At 44.1% G+C, this 17074-nt stretch overlaps 1 protein-coding gene across 3 annotated transcripts in view; it reads left to right on the forward strand.

Moving 5' to 3' along the window:
- The first annotated feature begins 1782 nt into the window (after positions 1-1782).
- The window catches only part of EEIG2 (EEIG family member 2), a 30242-nt gene continuing 14950 nt past the window's right edge, over positions 1783-17074 (forward strand). The window contains exon 1 of one of the 3 annotated variants that reach the window (XM_064147103.1): positions 1783-2124. In XM_064147103.1, coding sequence (XP_064003173.1) covers positions 1886-2124 — 239 coding nt within the window. In that variant the 5' untranslated portion in view covers positions 1783-1885. The remainder of the gene's footprint in view (positions 2125-17074) is intronic. The other 2 variants (XM_064147101.1, XM_064147100.1) reach the window with 2 other exon arrangements.

Consider the following 17074-nt stretch of genomic DNA (forward strand, 5'->3'; position numbering starts at 1 on the left):
TTATACAGAAGAGTTGCATGGCAAGGAGACTGTTTTGTAATAATCTGTAGGTTTTAATAAGCTATGAAGATTGCTGATTTGCTTCTCCTTTGGCTAACTGTAAATGAGTTCAGATTTTCTTTAGAATGTTGTATAATAGCTGAACCAGTTGTATTTATCAAACTTGTAACAGATGATTCATCTGGTATGAAACCCTGCTTTTTCTCCTAGATCTTAATATAGGACCCTCCAGCCAAATAGTCTCTTCAACAAACAGAAACATCTGTTTTTAATGAAACTCTGCAATTGGTTCTTTAACCTTAAAAGAAACTGAGTGTTTAAGCATGATTTGATGTGAAGTAAACACTCCATTTAATGCTGAAAACATTTTACTTCTTTTAGCAGAGAGTAGGGAAGTACAGTATCTGAAGAAGTGCCTTGTATGCTATATTGTAGGCTGCTGCGGTCTGTTAAAGAGAGAAGGCTTTCAGAATTCAGAGCAGACTAAAGATCAAGGGGGGAATTCATAGGTCAGGTCTAAATGCCTAGAGCTCATGTCAAAGATGCCATTATATTAATTCTGCTATGTGCTTCCAGAGGCAGTGATTACTTAGCTTTTCAAAAGAAGATTTTCTTAGGAATACAAAACTGATAGCGGAGTCAAAACTGCTCTTTGTCATTCTTCTTACTGGAAAGCTCTGTGTATGAATACCTTTGTGACCTGCCTGTTGTAAGACAGAAAAAGCAAGAGCATTTCTCTTCCTGGTACTCCATTGTTATGCTTTTTTCACACTTGACTACTTTTTTCCTTTCTAGGAACACACTACAGGACTGTGGTTACATATGCCCACACATATAATTTGTCATGTCTGTGTTCATCTGATGTACTCCATGGAGAAAAAAAAAACCCACCTCTTTTTTTATTGGTATTTATTTTGAGAAAGGGGCAGCAGCTACTTTGACAGACTGCTATGAGATTTCAGGGCCTTCAGCCTCATAGTGCAGGCATGATAAAAAATACTTTTCTTGTGTGAATAAACGTAGTGTTGTGGGAAGACAGCTGCGTGTTAGAGTTTTCTTACGCAACGCTCCGAGAGGAAGCTGATCTGCTGATGGAGGTTACTCAGAGCTCGCTTTACTTTGCAGTGTCCTGGAATGGGGTTTTGAGACAAAGCTGTTCCCTGGAGAGCACACTGTGGTGCTGAACTGTACACGACACGAGGGTTGCATATACGCTGCTGCGATCAGCTGGGCTACAGAACTGGTTTAAATGTAAACACAGATGTGTACATTCATCCTCTGCATACCGAAAGCATCAGACGCGGAGCTGTAAATACAGGCTGGACTGCTGAAACAGACCCTCACCATGTTCGAGTTGCAGCGGCGTTGACTTTTCGAGGTCCAAACAATGTTTTCTTTTGGCAATGTTCTCTCAACATTTAACAGCCGCACAGCAGTAGGTTCCTCCCCCACGGGACGCTCCCCGACGCCCAGGTGGGGTGTCTGGGAGGCCGGAGAGCTGCCGAGCCGGATTGCACAACCTCGGCTCTGCCGGGGCCATCGCCACGGACACCCTCGGCGGCGCGGGACGGCGGCACGCCGAGCAGCCGTTGTTCGGCAGCCCTGCAACCGCACCGGACAGCTCCTTCGTGAAGCGACGCGTCGGCGTGTGCACCTTCCAAGCGAAGCTGCTGCGGCTCGACAGTGCCAGCGAGCAGTTCCGCGGCCGCACCCCGCCGAGAGCCGTTGCCGGCAGCGGGCGGAGCGGAGGCGGGCGTGTTTGAAAGGGAGGCGCCATCTGCCATGTAAGCGCTGGCCGGGTGGCGCCTCGGCCGGCAGGGGCTGAGCTTGGGGCGACCGGCGCTCCAGCCCGGCCCGGCCCGGCAGTGCTGCCCTCAGCTCGAGTATGGGAGCGGAGCGAGGGGGCCGGCGCGGAGCCGAGCTTCCGCGCGGCGCTGACCGGGTGTGGGGACGGCCCCCGGGGAGCTCCCGGCCCATGGCCTTCATCATGATGAAGAAGAAGAAATTCAAGTTCCGCGTGGAGCTGGAGCTGGACGAGCTCTCCTCCGTGCCCTTCGTGAACGGAATCCTCTTCTGCAAGGTGCGGCTGCTGGACGGAGGCAGCTTCAGCAGCGAGTCCTCCCGGTAGGTGCCTTCGAAGTCCAATGCCGAGCGCCTGCTCGGGTGCCCGCTCCCCCGCAGGCAGCCCCGGCCGCCGCCGCCGCGCTCTTCCGACGAGCTTCACTTGAGTCCGCGTCTCCGCAGAGCCGGGGCGGCCGCTCGGCTCTGCAGCCCGCTTACCCTCTCCCCACGTCCCCTCAGCAGCGTCCCGCAAGGGGGAGCCGGGGCTCAGCCGGCTCCCGCGGGGCAGCGGCCGTTAGCCGGGCGGGGGTCGGGGACCTGGGGGAGGGTGCTGCAGCGCCGCTGCTCCCCGCGCTGGCAGCTGTCCCTGTACTTGTGGCGGCTCCAGTGCCCAGCCTCGACCACCGCTGTTCGCCTTTCCACCCGGGAAGGGGAGCTGGCAGGGATGCTCCGAGCGCCTGTGGCACGTCTTGCTCTGGGCAGGCTGGGACCGTCTTGTCCCGCCCGCGTTGCCAGCATCCACGGCTGCAGAACAGATGTGGGAGCACTTGCGAACTTCTCCTCTGCGTGGCTGCTTGGAAGTCCTAACCTTTCAAATACTGAGGCTTTTAAACGCTGAACAACAGGGGAAATGAATCCGGGAGTGGATGAGAGCTGTCCTAGAACTGGCTGCCTGTGCCATAATGTCTCAAGCTGTGAAGCCCGCTGTGTGGGTAGCGAACGGGAGGGGAGGAAATTCTTGCTGCCGAGTCTGAAGTCAGAGCTGTCCCTATGAATGCGGTTTGTGTCACCGTAGCGTTTCACTCTCTTGGACACTGGCTCACTGTACTTCGTTCTGTGGCTTATTTACATGGAAAGTTAACATTAACGGTGTCATGGGAAAGTCATCTCGTTTCCTTTACGTATTCAGGTCATATGCGTTCATGCTTTATCCTGCAGTGCAACGGCAGACAGGTGTCTTTGTGGTTTTTTCATCTTTCGTACCTCAGTACTAGATGTGTCATCTGCTTTGAGGGTGGCTTCCCGATTTGCTAGTGGCAGTGGGTTAACAACGCAAACGGATCAGGTTTTTCCAGGTACCAGGCAGAGGCAGAATCTTGTCCATAGGAAGGACGTGCAGTGGCTCCCGGTCTGGGGAGGAAAGTACCCTCCACATTACTCTTGTTCATGTTGTATGGATTATTACATTGTTACAAAAAGGTTTTACTAAAACAATCCCATAGAATCCTGAGAGCAGAGAGAAATCACTAACCAATCTATGCATATTCAGTTATTTTCTTATTTAAATACTGCTGTTGCAGAGCTTGCTAAATTATCTGCCTTTGAGTCTGTAAATAGAATAAATCAAGGAGAATAAAGAGCACAAAACCAGAATTTGGCCTAAACCCTCCTTATTTAACTGCTCCATGATACCAGCTGGTATAGTTGAAGATTAATTTTTCCTCTGTACAGTTGGAGGGTCTTCAGCTCATCAGTGTTCTGTTCTCATTTTGTGTCTTTTTTTCCAGTGCTCTTCCTGAGAGTGACTTCTTAATGAGTAATAGATGATGATGACAAGCATCATTTTAGGCACTAATGTGCCATTACTGTGCTAATGCACCCTTTACTGCCTCAAAGCCATTTTTTACAGGCTGATAGACACTTTCTGGACAGTATATCTATTTTAAATAAGTTGATTTCTGCCAAACTGATATTTTGGATACATAATCTTTCCTTTTTTGCCTTGTTTATTTACAATGCTAAAAGCCTGAAAGGGTATTTACACTGTTCATGTACATAAAGATATGTATTAGTATAAAATATGCATGATAGGATGCAGTTTGTGTATGTAGGAAGTGTCAGTGGAAGTGTGACAATGTCATACTCTTGATGTATTACAGCTGGAGTCAAAGAAGCTTTGAAATACTTTTTGTTTGTTTGTTTGTTTTTAATTCCCTGGGAGTAAGGCTTAAAAATAAGAACAGGAGTGAAATATGCTGGGATATCAAAGTCCCTGTGAGGTTACCTGGTCTGAGTGTTGAGATATGCTGGTAGAAAGCTAAAGAATTCTTTAACAGTGATCCTTCAGTAGCAGTTTAGGGAGTGCCTTTGCTCTTGGCTTAAGAATTAACAGATGAATTTTCACAGTGGTGATTCAGCAAAGGTCTGGATAAATAAGGAAGAAATTAAGTTAACAGAGTGGCAGCATTTCAAAACTTGTCAGTTGCAAACTTCTTTTTAATGACCATCACCATAGAATCAGTCAGGGTTGGAAGGGACCACAAAGATCATCTAGTTCCAAATCCCCTGCCATGATCAGGGATACCCTACCCTAGATCAGGCTGGCCAGAGCCTCATCCATCCTGACCTTAAACACCTCCAGCAATAGGGCCTCAACCACCTCCCTGGGCAACCCATTCCAGGCTCTCACCACTCTCATGGTGAAGAACTTCCTCCTCGCGTCCAGTCTGAACCTACTCACTTCCAGCTTTGTTCCATTCCCCCTAGTCCTGTCACTCTCTGATAGCCTGAAAAAGACACTCCCCAGCTTTTTTGTAGGCCCCCTTCAGATACTGGAAGGCTACAATAAGATCATCTAGTTGCATGACTTGGTTTCACTGTAAGCTGGCAGCCATATCCTTAAAACAGTGATCACTGTAGTGTTTTTAAAAGTCTGAAGAACTATGTTGTGTTTCAGAAAGTAATACACAAACTCACTTCTAATACTGTAGAATATGGGGGGGGAACTGACTGCATCTTAATGGCTTTTATTTTTGTTACTCACTGAGGTCTACTAAACTCTTGATTTTTTTTGTTGGTGTGAGGAGTTACTGAGACCAAAGCCCTCAAAGCTAGGAGTGACACAAAGCAATAACCTCTTGCCTCTCGCTTTAAAAGCAACAACAAAATCTGCAGTCATATCAACAGCCTATAAACCAGTCTAATATTATTAGCATTTTCTTTCTGAAGTTCATTCCCTGAAGAAAAAAAAGGTCATAAACCACAATCAGGCAGCAGTGGAATAAAGGTCTATATGTGGCAAGTTGTAATGAAAACAGATTCGGGTGATCATCTTTTCAGCTGTATGAATTATTAAAGCCTTGGTCCTGCAAGCAACGTGATTACCTACATCATCCCTCTGAACATTGAAGTAGGATGAAAAGAAGATAGATAACTAAGTTCAAGCTACTGAATTTTAAGTGTTTTAAACTTCTCAGATCTTTACTGAGAGAGCAAGATGCAGGTATTATGTTATAAAGGCATGGTCCACATTAGCTGGACTCTCATCAGAAGTCTATTGTAATGTTCTAGCAGATGCTCATTTGCCTGAAGCATGCAGAAGTTTTGTGACCAGATCAAACCAGCTTCTCTAGTGCATCAGATAAGGAACTGCTTTGTGTATAAACAGCAATCACCTAATTGTCCACACATCGCTGTGGGGTTTTGAGCTTCTGTGTGTGTTTTTAGAACTCTCATTTGAAAACTTCTGTTTGAAACTTACCTGCGTGTATTTGACTACTGTTGGAAAAGAACATTCTGTATTAGCATGCTAAATGCTTCATTACCTGTCAAAGTGTTAAACTTTTAAAAGTAATCTGGCACTGTCCAACAATATTTTGATCAAAGGACGTTGAACAGCCAAGTTGCCGCAGTGAGGGAGAGTGCTTGAGAGTGTGTGCAAGAACAGGCCCCTGGAGCTGCAAGGAGAATGAAAGAGTTATGAGCTTTGAGTTTGCAATGTGGAAAGCCTCGGAAGATATTGTGGGAGGGAGAAGGTTTTGTTTTGTTATTTAATTAAACTGCCAATCAGGCCTACAATGTATTTCCTGCCCTCCCCTTTTGACTTCTGGATCTTGAGCATAGGATTTTTAGATCTGATAACAAAGGGTGGATTTTCAGCAAATGAACTGTGGATGTATGTAAAGTTATGCTAACAAACTATATTTCTATCTCCCCTTGGGCCAGTTGTAACAGATTTCTCCCTCTGATAGATTGTGCAGGTTGCAGGATGCTATGTATCTATACACTGCTTGCTCATAAAATACTGTGCACGTAACATCTGTTGCACCATGAAAGGACAAAGAAATCCAGGGGGAAGAAATTACATATGAATATTTTTATTAGAAAAATACTCATTTAAGGTGTAGACTTGACAAAATGTTAGGCATATTTATTCAAGAGTAGTCTAATGTGGATATAAACATATTGAAAGTCTAGGGTGTCTGCAACAGCCCTAATTTGAATAAAATGAATAAATAATAGATGGGCCTCTAGAGTAGATCAGTGCTCATAGGCTGAGTTGTTGCTCAAGCAGTACCAGAACAGATGGGATATGAAGAAATCAAAGAAGTTTTGGAAAGCAAAGGGGTTTATTTCTTGAGAGTGTACTTTCAACACTGTAGTCTATAGATTTGGGCTACAGAAGCTGTAAGCTTGGTAAGTTATGTTTTTAACTTGCTTTCCAAGTGTGCCCCACACAAAGAAAAGACTCCTTGACTGGTGTGTTCTTATGACTGAAGCCTTCTGCTTGGTCATACTCCCCTGCCTTTGCATCTGACACTAAGCTGCTGCTGTTTCTCTCTTCATTAATTTACAAAACAACCCTAACAAGTTTGTTGGGCTTTTTATGTGTACAGTGTACTCTGAAGTCCTGACAAGCACTCCTGAAGATCTTGCATTACTTGCCTGAACATATTCGTAACCCTAACAGATGAAAGCCAAAGTATGTCATTGTCTTCTGCAGAGACTGATTTCTTAACCTTCCAGATAAGTACTTCTTAATTCTAGTGATGCTTGGCTGCTTCCTTCACCATTGCCTAAAACCACATCTGGTTTTTGCAACTCCTGCAAGTACATTTTCTGCCTCATTGGACTCTTCAAATTGCTTTTTAACCATTGTTTTCCCTCTCATTGCTATTGTACGTGAAAGGGAAAACTGATCCTGATTGTAACATAAGTTAACCATCTAATTTTAAACAAAGGCCATCTGGAAATGAAAGCATACCTGTCTCATTGAAGTACTTACCTTCCTGCATAAGTCCTGGAGATCTCTTCAGAGCTAGTGTTGAGTAATGCTACTTCTCATAACTTTTTCAGCTATGACCAGATTTGCAAGTGGATAAACTAAAATAAAGAAAGTTATCAAGTGCTGTGAGGCAAATTTGCAGTAGGATAAAAATCTTGCAATTTCATAGCTGCTTTTTTCAGATTCCCAAATGTCCATCTGTTTTTTTTTTTCTCAGCAGCTTCCAGGCCCTTTCCTTTTCTGTAGACAGGAAGAGCTAAGAAGGGAAAAGTCTTCTACACAAACACATTAAAATGTATTTAGTCAACAGACTTAGAGAATATGTCTGAGAATGGTAAAGGAGAGATCATCAAGTCCAGCCTATAACCTAACACCACCACATCAGCTGAACTATGTCACCAAGTGCCACAGCCAGTCTTTTCTTAAAGATCTCCAGGGATGGTGACTTCACCCCCATGCTTCAGCCAAGGCTGTGCTCCTCCCTTCAAGCCTTGTGACCCAGGCTGGTGACAGGCAGAACTCTTACCTCAAGAAGACTCCTGGGTGGAAATGTAAAGGAGTTAGTGGTTTTCAGTCCAGTTTCCTGATGGCTGTCATCCCCACTGCCAAAGCTGCCATTACAAATGTCCTTCCCCTCCTGAAATGGTGGGGATCCTTAGTTGGTGTTAGCATTGGTGCTAGGTTGGACTGGATGATCTTAGAGGTCTCTTCCAACCTGGTTGATTCTATGACATTCTAACTCCTGGGTAATCCATTGTAGTGCCTAATCACCCTTTCCATGAGGAAGTGCTTCCTAATATCCAACCTAAACCTCCTCTGGTGCAGCTTCCGACCATGCCCTCTTGTCCTGTCACTAGTGGTACAAGGATTGGTGTGGATATTTCAGATGAGGCTGAAAGGGAAGAAAACAAAGCTAAAATACTAATGGAAGACTTCATGTATAAAGGTGGAAGAATGACAGTGAAAATAAGAGGATAAAGACATCAAAGATCTAAAAGAGATGATAAGAAAACATTTAATGTGTAAATAAAATGAAATTACATCAAAGAGAATCATCTTTAGGCTACAGAAGGAGGTAAGAAAATGATTGTATGGCATGATGGCATTTTGCATGGCTATTGCAGAGGAGGCAAAGGAGGCCTCATACTAGAGATATTCAAGGTCAGGCTTGATGGGACTTTGTGCAACCTCATCTAGTTGGGGATGCCCCTGCTTATTGCAGGTGTGGTTGGACTAGGTGAGCTTTAGATATGCCTTCAACCCAATGCATTCTATGATTCCCTATGAAAACAGCTCATTCTTGTAAGACTTTAAAATCCAGCAACAACTAATTTTTCAGGGAAAAGTTCCTGAAAGGACTTATGTGACAGACATCTGTTAATGAGTAGGGGGTGAGGTGAAAAGCTGTTATGCTTAATGTGTCTACCTTCTGCAGGAGATTAAGCACTTTGGTTTAGAAGAGCTCTCAATGTTGGTCTCTTCCACATCCCCTGCCCAACCCCAACACAGAATTTTGCTGTCATAAACTTGCTATTTGCAAGCACCATATCATATGACTGCCTTCATATCTTAAGAACTGTTTCTGCTAATGGAATAATTTAGGGTGGAGGGGAGTGTGCGAGATCATGTAGTACAGCTTCCTGCTCAAAGCAAAGGAAGCTCAGAGCTTAGGCCTATCAGCTGTAGAAGATCAATAATAATGTGGATGCCAGTATTGGTGGACGACTTTTATTGTGATGATTTTTTTCCTTATTGTATGGGAATTTCTCTTGTTATTGCTTCCGCTCCTTTCCCTGCTGTCCCTAAGAACTGTCTGGCTCCTGCTTTTCTCTAACACATCAGTGATGGCTGAACATAGCAGTAAGATCTTCCTTCACCTCTTTTTCAGACTGTAAAACTCCCATGCTTCCAAGTTGTCCTACATCAGGTGCTTCATCTTGCTCATGCCTGACTCCAGACTTTCATCTCACACCCTCTGGACTTGCTTAGTGTCTTATCAGCAACTGACTTCTACTAAGCGTGCCTGGAAAAGAGAGGCAATGATGCAGATACAGCCTCATAAGTGGTTAGCAGAGGGGAACAATCACTTCCTTTGAACTTCTGGCTGCTGTCTTGCTATTGCATTTTGTCCTTCACAGTGCTGATGCCCTTTTAGGTATTTGCAATTGCTTGTCACCAGCAGTCTTTCATATGCAAAAGCACTCCAAAGCAGCTCTGTTAATATGCAATAATCAGTTCATAAGAAATACTCGACACGAAATGTTGCTTGTTAGAGATTTAACTTGTTGATTGCCAGTAAAAATGTGGAATAGGAAATTATTGCTCTGTTCAAGTTTTGCATGTACTAAAAGCAAGTTAACAAGGCAGCTGTGCACTGTGAACAGCTCTTATAGATTCATAGAATCAACCAGGTTGGAAGAGACCTCCAAGATCATCCAGTCCAAACTAGCACCCAGCTCTGTCCAGTCAACTAGACCATGGCACTAAGTGCCTCATCCAGGCTTTGCTTGAACACCTCCAGGAATGGTGACTCCACTACCTCCCTGGGCAGCCCATTCCAATGCTAATCACTTTCTCTGGGAAGAACTTCCTCCTAACATCCAGCTTATAAACTCCCCTAGCACAACTTGAGACTGTGTCCCCTTGTTCTGTTGCTGCTTGCCTGGCAGAAAAGACCAACCCCCACCTGGCTACAGCCTCCCTTCAGGTAGTTGTAGACAGAAATGAGGTCATCCCTAAGCCTCCTCTTCTCCAGGCTGCACAACCTCAGCTCCCTCAGCCTCTCCTCACAGGGGCACTGCCAGCTCATGTTCAGCTACTATCTACCAGTACCCCCAGGTCCCTTTCTGCCTGTCTGCTCTCAGCCACTCTGTCCCCAGCCTGTAGCCCTGCTTGGGGTTGTTGTGGCCAAAGTGTAGGACCTTGCACTTTGCCTTGTTAAATCTCATCCCATGGGCCTCTGCCCACCCATCCAGCCTGGCAAGGCCCCTCTGCAGGGCTCTCCTACCCTCCAACAGATCTCTTTCTGCAGAGACAGCTGTTTGTTGGTTTGCTTAGCACTGAAGTTCATGAAACACTGAAGCTCTGTTTATAAATGACTGGTTTGGTTTTGTTTGGTATTTTTGCAATGCTTAGGAAAAAATGTTTGTTTTTTGGAGGAATGTAGCTTGTTGTATGCCTCGGGCATGGAGGAAACACTGAATATTAAAGGAAAAATGAACACTGTTTCTTCCTGAATATAAGAAATAAATTGAAGCTTTGTGTGAGTTTCACTGTAATGTATACTTGGAAGATCTTTTCCCTCAGCTGTGAGACTCTGCAGGTTTTAAATGGAAGTAGATGCCATTTTAGAGGTGTGCAAGAGGGTGTTCTTCTCTTGTATACCAAAACATTATGTTTTGCCAGTTATGAGAAGTCTATATCCAGCAATATTTTCCTAGTACTAAAGACTGCCTAGAAAAGGTCAAACATTACTATGTAGTACCTGACCACTTGAGAGCACTGAAAATGTAGCTGATAAGGTGTTGAACTATAGGATAATGCCTTAATTCTTGTCTCTGTCAGGTGGGATTATGACATTGCTATTCTTTGCCAGGTGTTCTGGCTTTCTACTGAAGAAAGCTGTTTGGTTTATGTACAGTATATCTGAATGGGATAATCCTTCCATTAAAAGACTGTTTCCTGCACTAAACCCAGCTCTGTGTTACTGCAGTCCCCTGAACACTGTATCAGAAGGACAGAGATAGCTGGTTTAGGTTTATTCAGCCAAGGGCTGATCCAAGTAAGCTGTGAGGGGACTGAAATTCCTATGCATACCTACAAATAAGCACAGAAAACAAAGGTAGGGGAGACTGAGGGCCTGTCACAGCAGCCATCAGCCCATCAAAGGTTCATTTACTACCTAAGCTCAGGGACTCATGGACAAGTGGAGAACTGCAATTATGGAGTTGGACAAGGGGATACCCTGTCCAAGCTCCTCCCAGGGCTGTCCCAGGAGAGCCTCGAGCCTCATTGGCCAGACTGGAAACCCATCTTGTTGACCTAACACTAAAGCACCATGTGGGCTGAGGGGAGCAGATGCACTGCACTGAGATGCGTTATGGGATGCAAGGGAAGAGGCGCATGGGATGCTTAGGGGAGGAACTAGAAGTGGAAGAAGGGATAAAGTTGGGTGATTTGGGAAGGGACAAGTGTGGGGAAAATAGAAGAGGGGATAAAAGGGCCAGTTGGGTGTAAATAGCTTGTTGGTTGGTACAGTTGTCTAGCCATGCCCTGCTTCTAACTGGTGCAGTCTACTGTATCTTGCTATGAAGCTACATTCTGGTATTTGCCTGAGTGAAGTGCTATTGGTTCAGCGTCTATGGGAGAGGGGAGTCAAGGCTGTGTGTCACAGGGCCCACGTGTCTCTGATGCCAGCAACAGGAGAGACCTCAGGGAGCTAACGTAAAGCGACAGCTACAGGAGTGGAACCATGGCTCACAGGGGTCTATGTGTCTGTTGTGCCAGCAAGTGGCCTGGGACCATGGGTCACAGCACCCATTTGTCTGGGTGCTAGCAGCTGGGGAGACCAGATAAGTGAAACCATGTGCCAGACACTGGGGTGAAACCAGGCATCAGAGCCCCATGTGCCTGTGGTGCCAGCACTTGGAGCCAGTGCCAGTGTTTAAGTGCTGTCAGGGATCAAGCTGGACTGGCTGTCGTGCAGCCTGGGAGCCATGTGTACATGGCTCCTATTCAGCCAGAGCAGGCAGTGGAATGAGGCTGTTTGTGTTGGCTGTCTTTGTGAGGGCTGTGTGTGTGATTCACATGGCTGGCTGTGGCTCTATGTTGTGCGTGGGTGCTGACTGGGAATACATCTTTAGCTTTGCTGTTGCATCTGGAGAGTGGAGCTGCAGCAGCTCACATCTCTCAGGCTGTCTCATCAACATGATATATTTTGCTCTGAAAAAAGTAAACCAAACTTAGTCAATATTATAAAAGCTGCACTTGCTCAGAGATATGCTTTTCTGAAAGCATTTTGGTCAATATACTTCTAGACTCCAAGACCCTAGTGACCAATGATTATAAAATAATTGCACTAGAAAATCTGTTTATCATAATCATTCTCACAAGGCTAAATGTTATAATTGGCTGTCCAGAATAATTCAGATAAAAATGTGAATAAACAAATTTCTAATTAATGGAACACAGTATTTTGGTAAATGCCCACAAGGAGGTTTGGTTTCTTTATTGCTGAGTCTCTCCTGGTGAAGCTTTTCTATCTGGCATGAAGAGACTTTTTCCCATGACACTTAAGGTCTTTAAACATTATTTCTTTCTCCATGTGTAGCTATTTGGTGAAACAAACTATTATTCATATCCTTTATCCCTGTGGAAATGAACAATTTGATGGTCAAACACACCTTCATTAAAAAAAATATAAAGAGCCCACCACTTGTTAACAAATTAGAATCATGGAATCAACCAGGTGGGAAGAGACCTCCAAGCTTATCCAGTCCAACCTATCACCCAGCTCTATCCAATCAACTAGACCATGGCACTAAGTGTCTCATACAGTCTGTTCTCGAACACCTCCAGGGATGGTGACTCCACCACCTCCCTGGGCAGCCCATTCCAATGCCAATCACTCTCTCTGGCAACAACTTCCTCCTAACATCCAGCCTATATCTCCCCCAGCACAACTTGACATTGTGTCCCCTTGTTCTGTTGCTGGTTGCCTGACAGAAGAGACCAAACCCCACCTGGCTACAACCTCCCTTCAGGTCGTTGCAGACAGCAATGAGGTCTGCCCTGAGCCTCCTCTTCTCCAGGCTGCACAACCCCAGCTCCCTCAGCCTCTCCTCACAGGGTTTGTGTTCCAGGCCTTTCACCAGCTTTGTTGCCCTTCTCTGGACACATTCCACTATGTCAACATCTCTCTTGAATTGAGGGACCCAGAACTGGACACAGTACTCAACTATAACTGACCAGTGTTGAGTACAAGGGAAGAATAACCTCTCTTGTCCTACTGGCCACACTGTTCCTGATCCAGTCCAGGATGCCATTGGCTCTCTTGGCCACCTGGGCCCACTGCTGGCTCATCTTCAGCTACTATCTACTAGTACCCCCAGGTCTCTTTTGTCCTGGCTGCTCTCCAGCCACTCTTTCTCCAGCCTGTAGCACTGCTTGGGGTTGTGGCCAAAGTGCAGAACCCTGCACTTGGTCTTGTTAAGTCCCATCCCATTGGCCTCTGCCCACCTATCCAGCCCATTAGGATGAGGAGTTGCCTGCGTAAGGATTTGATGTTTCTTTTGTGTTTGGCTTTCTTTCGTGTTGTTTTTCTCTTTTATGGTTAAGATGGGAAAAACCCAAGACATTCATCATACTAAATGGCAATTGTGTACCCTACATAAAATACACACCACAAAGTCTTGTCTACAGCTGAAATCTTGCATTAGGAAGATAGTCAATGTCAAATTGCCCTTCCTAAAGAAAAAAAAAACACAAACAAGACAAAAGCAATTTGTTAAACTGATGGCAACTCCATCAATGCTTTGGATTCAATTTATCTCATAGTATCTGTCTGTTCCATTTCTTCTTGGTTAGGCCTCACCAGCAGCATTTGCTAAAGGGTACCAAAGTACTCCAAGCTAGCATAGGCTTGAATGCATCTCAGTAACTAAGATACATTTTGATTGATAAAACAACTGTTTTGCTTTGCATTTGGTGCAGTGACTGTGAGGCTCATAGGAAACTGACTCATAACGGAAAGCTCCCTCCAGCGTGCCCTGTAATATAAGCACAGTTGCCAAAAGTTATCTGGGTTCATTTCCATAGTAACCAATCAAAGCAAGTGTTCATTTTCTCCAGGCCTACTCAATCACAGAATCACAGAATCAGTCAGGGTTGGAAGGGACCACAGGGATCATCCAGTTCCAACCCCCCTGCCATGGGCTGGGAAACCCTACCCTAGATCAGCCTGGCCAGAGCCTCATCCAGCCTGGCCTTAAACACCTCCAGGGATGTGGCCTCAATCACCTCCCTGGGCAACCCATTCCAGGGTCAATCTAAGAATCTTATAAACTTAGATTTTACTTTCTAAAGTTAAATGATCTGATTAGTTGATGGGGGGTTTTCAGCAGAAGGGGAACATCTTGCTGGTGCTTTTCTTTACACAAAAATAGCCCTGACTAAAATGTGTCAAGTGTTTCTTTTATAGAATGGAATTAGGAGAAACATTCAAGGAGGAGACAGGTGGTTGTTTTTTGATTGTTTTGGTTTTTATAGATTGTGTACAAATGTTTCAGATACCTTTCAAAATACAAACCACAATGTGCCAATGAAAGACACTAATGGTACTTTGTGGACATCCTAATGAGGAGGAAGAGGTATTCCTAGTTTCATTTGGTTACATTTTTACAAGCACTAGAACTTCAGTATCTATAACTTAGGCCCTTTGAATGTACATTTTACTTTCTTGTTTGTAAAACAAATTAAAACCCCTGATCATCCTACTTAATGTCCATTAAATTATATGCCTGAATCAGATCCTGACCTGTGATATAAGTGGATTGAGTCTTCCAAAAGCATAGTGGGTTTGTACTGTCTCCCTGAGCCAAACACTGTTGGCCAGTGGCAGAACAGGGGGACACAGTCTCGAGTTGTGCCGTGGGAGGTATGGGCTGGATGTTGAGAGGAAGTTCTTCACAGAGAGTGTGATTGGAATTGGAATGGGCTGCCCAGGGAGGTGGTCGAGTTATTATCCCTGGAGGTGTTTGGGAGAAGCCTGGATGGGGCACTTGGTGCCATGGTCTGGTTGACTGGTTGGGGCTGGGTGCTAGGTTGGACTGGATGATCCTGGAGGTCTCTTCCAACCTGGTTGATTCTATGATTGTCTGATTCTATTGGTATGTTGAAATAGATTCAAAACCCTTAAAGGTTATAAAGACACCTAGATTTCTCAAGCAGCTGTTATTTACTTTTATCTTGTGTTTACAAGCAAAAATACATTTTGTGTTCACTAAATTATCTCTTAGTGATGTCTGGAATACTATGTAACTGAACAACAGAAAGCTGCTTGGATTGTAGTGTGCTGTAGAGGTAACAAACTGTTCTGAGAAGCAGAAACATTCCGAACTGTAACACCAAGTTGTACCAAGATTCTGGCATGTGATTTTGACTTCACGAGTTAACAGTTTCTATAGGAAAAAGTATTATAACTTAACTGGAAACATTAAATATGTCTACAAGAACTTAAAATGGAGAATAGGAGGAGAAATTATTCTGTTGCTGGTGGTCTGAAAGGTATCGAGTGATAAAGGAAGGGTGATGGTAACTGTCCTACTTGTATGACGAGCAGATGCTATGAGAAGGGATTTTCTGGCCTTTGTAGATGATAAGTGAAGACCTTCAGTCTTTTAGCATTGTTCTATAGCCTTATAGTAACTGGCAGAAAATCTATTACGTTGCTTTTAATTCTCTGAAGGCCATTTGAGGCTATTACTGGATACACAGTAAAGTGCAACTGCAGGCTCAGTATGGATTCATGGCCATAGCTGAGATGCCTTGATCTGAGACTTAAGTCAAAGAACTGCTAAGAGGTCTTGCTTTTTGGAACTTAATCAACATCTGCATAATTGCATGCATTTTAGTATTGCTTAGTGTTTTCTGGTCAGATGTAACTTCAGTACGTCTTTGGAGCCCAGTGAAACAGCCAGCCAGCTCCAGCAATCACTTTGTTTAGGTAACAGCATTTTTAATTATCCTTCTAATGTGGAAGTGTTTTTTTAATTACAGTGGTGAATTAAAACTGAGAGCCTTACACTGTGCTGGAACTACATATAAAAATCGGATTCAGGGATTTTTTTGTGTCTATGAGTTTGGATATTTTTGGGAGGAATATTACCAGTGTGGCAAAATGTGACATTTTAAGTGCAAGCAAATTGTGACCAACCATATTGCCTAATAAATCTATACTCAATTCACCTTTGCACTCAATATTTAGTCTCACAAGCTCCTGAAAGTTAGAGTAACTACCAGGAGGATTCGGGGCATGACTATGTCTGCTATCTTTCAGTATCAGTGCAGGCCTGTTGCTTCTGGTGCTCATTAGAATTAAAACTGATTCTCTTGTGGTGATGCTCATGCTATCAATTTGATTATCAGTTATCTCTCACCTAGTAAATCCATACTCAATTCACCTTTGTACTCAATATTTAGTCTCACAAGCTCCTGAAAGTTAGAGTAACTACCAGCAACATCCAGGGCATGACTAAGCCTGCTATCTTTCAGTATCAGTGCAGGCCTGTTGCTTCTGGTGCTCACTAGAATTAAAACTGATTCTCTTGTGGTGATGCTCATATTATCAATTTGATTACCAATTATCTCTTTAAAGTTGTATTTTACTTGATGACTTCTTGCTTAGGACTGTTTCCAGTAGAGGATATAACTATTGATACTTTGCCTTTTTTTAATTCAGATTCTATTTCTGATTTAAGTAGCTCATATACTGGCAGTTTGGGATTTAATTTTTTCCAAAGCACAGGGAAGCTGACAACCCAAAACCTAACAGATAGAAGGTAGGTAGCTTGTGTGGTGTGCAGAGCCTGTTTCCTTTAGGTCACATGCTTGAATATGACTCAGTGTTGTGTCATCAGGACCCGTTAGTCTGTTGTGGTCATTGGGCTGACTCATTTTAGGCAGGCTAGTTTATTCCTACCCTAGGAAATCACGTTATCAGTGAGCACTGCAGCTAGCAGTCTCACCAACAAAGCAAACTGGAGCTTGCCATCCATCATTTCTGCACCAGTGACGAATTCCTGACTACAGCTTATGTGGAATCGCAGAGTGATATCTCTGTTGAAGATGTTAGATTGGATCCTCAATCAAAGCTGCTCTAAGAAGTTAATATAAAACACAGCAATGTGTTTAAAAAAAACCAGATGAGAAAGAAAAGAACAAGTATTGCTTTAATATGTGAAGACTGTACTTGAATGGGGGGTAGAAAAAAAATTGCACAATTTCTCCACG

This window comes from Pogoniulus pusillus, chromosome 8, assembly GCF_015220805.1.
Source record: "Pogoniulus pusillus isolate bPogPus1 chromosome 8, bPogPus1.pri, whole genome shotgun sequence".
Lineage (NCBI taxonomy): Eukaryota > Metazoa > Chordata > Aves > Piciformes > Lybiidae > Pogoniulus > Pogoniulus pusillus.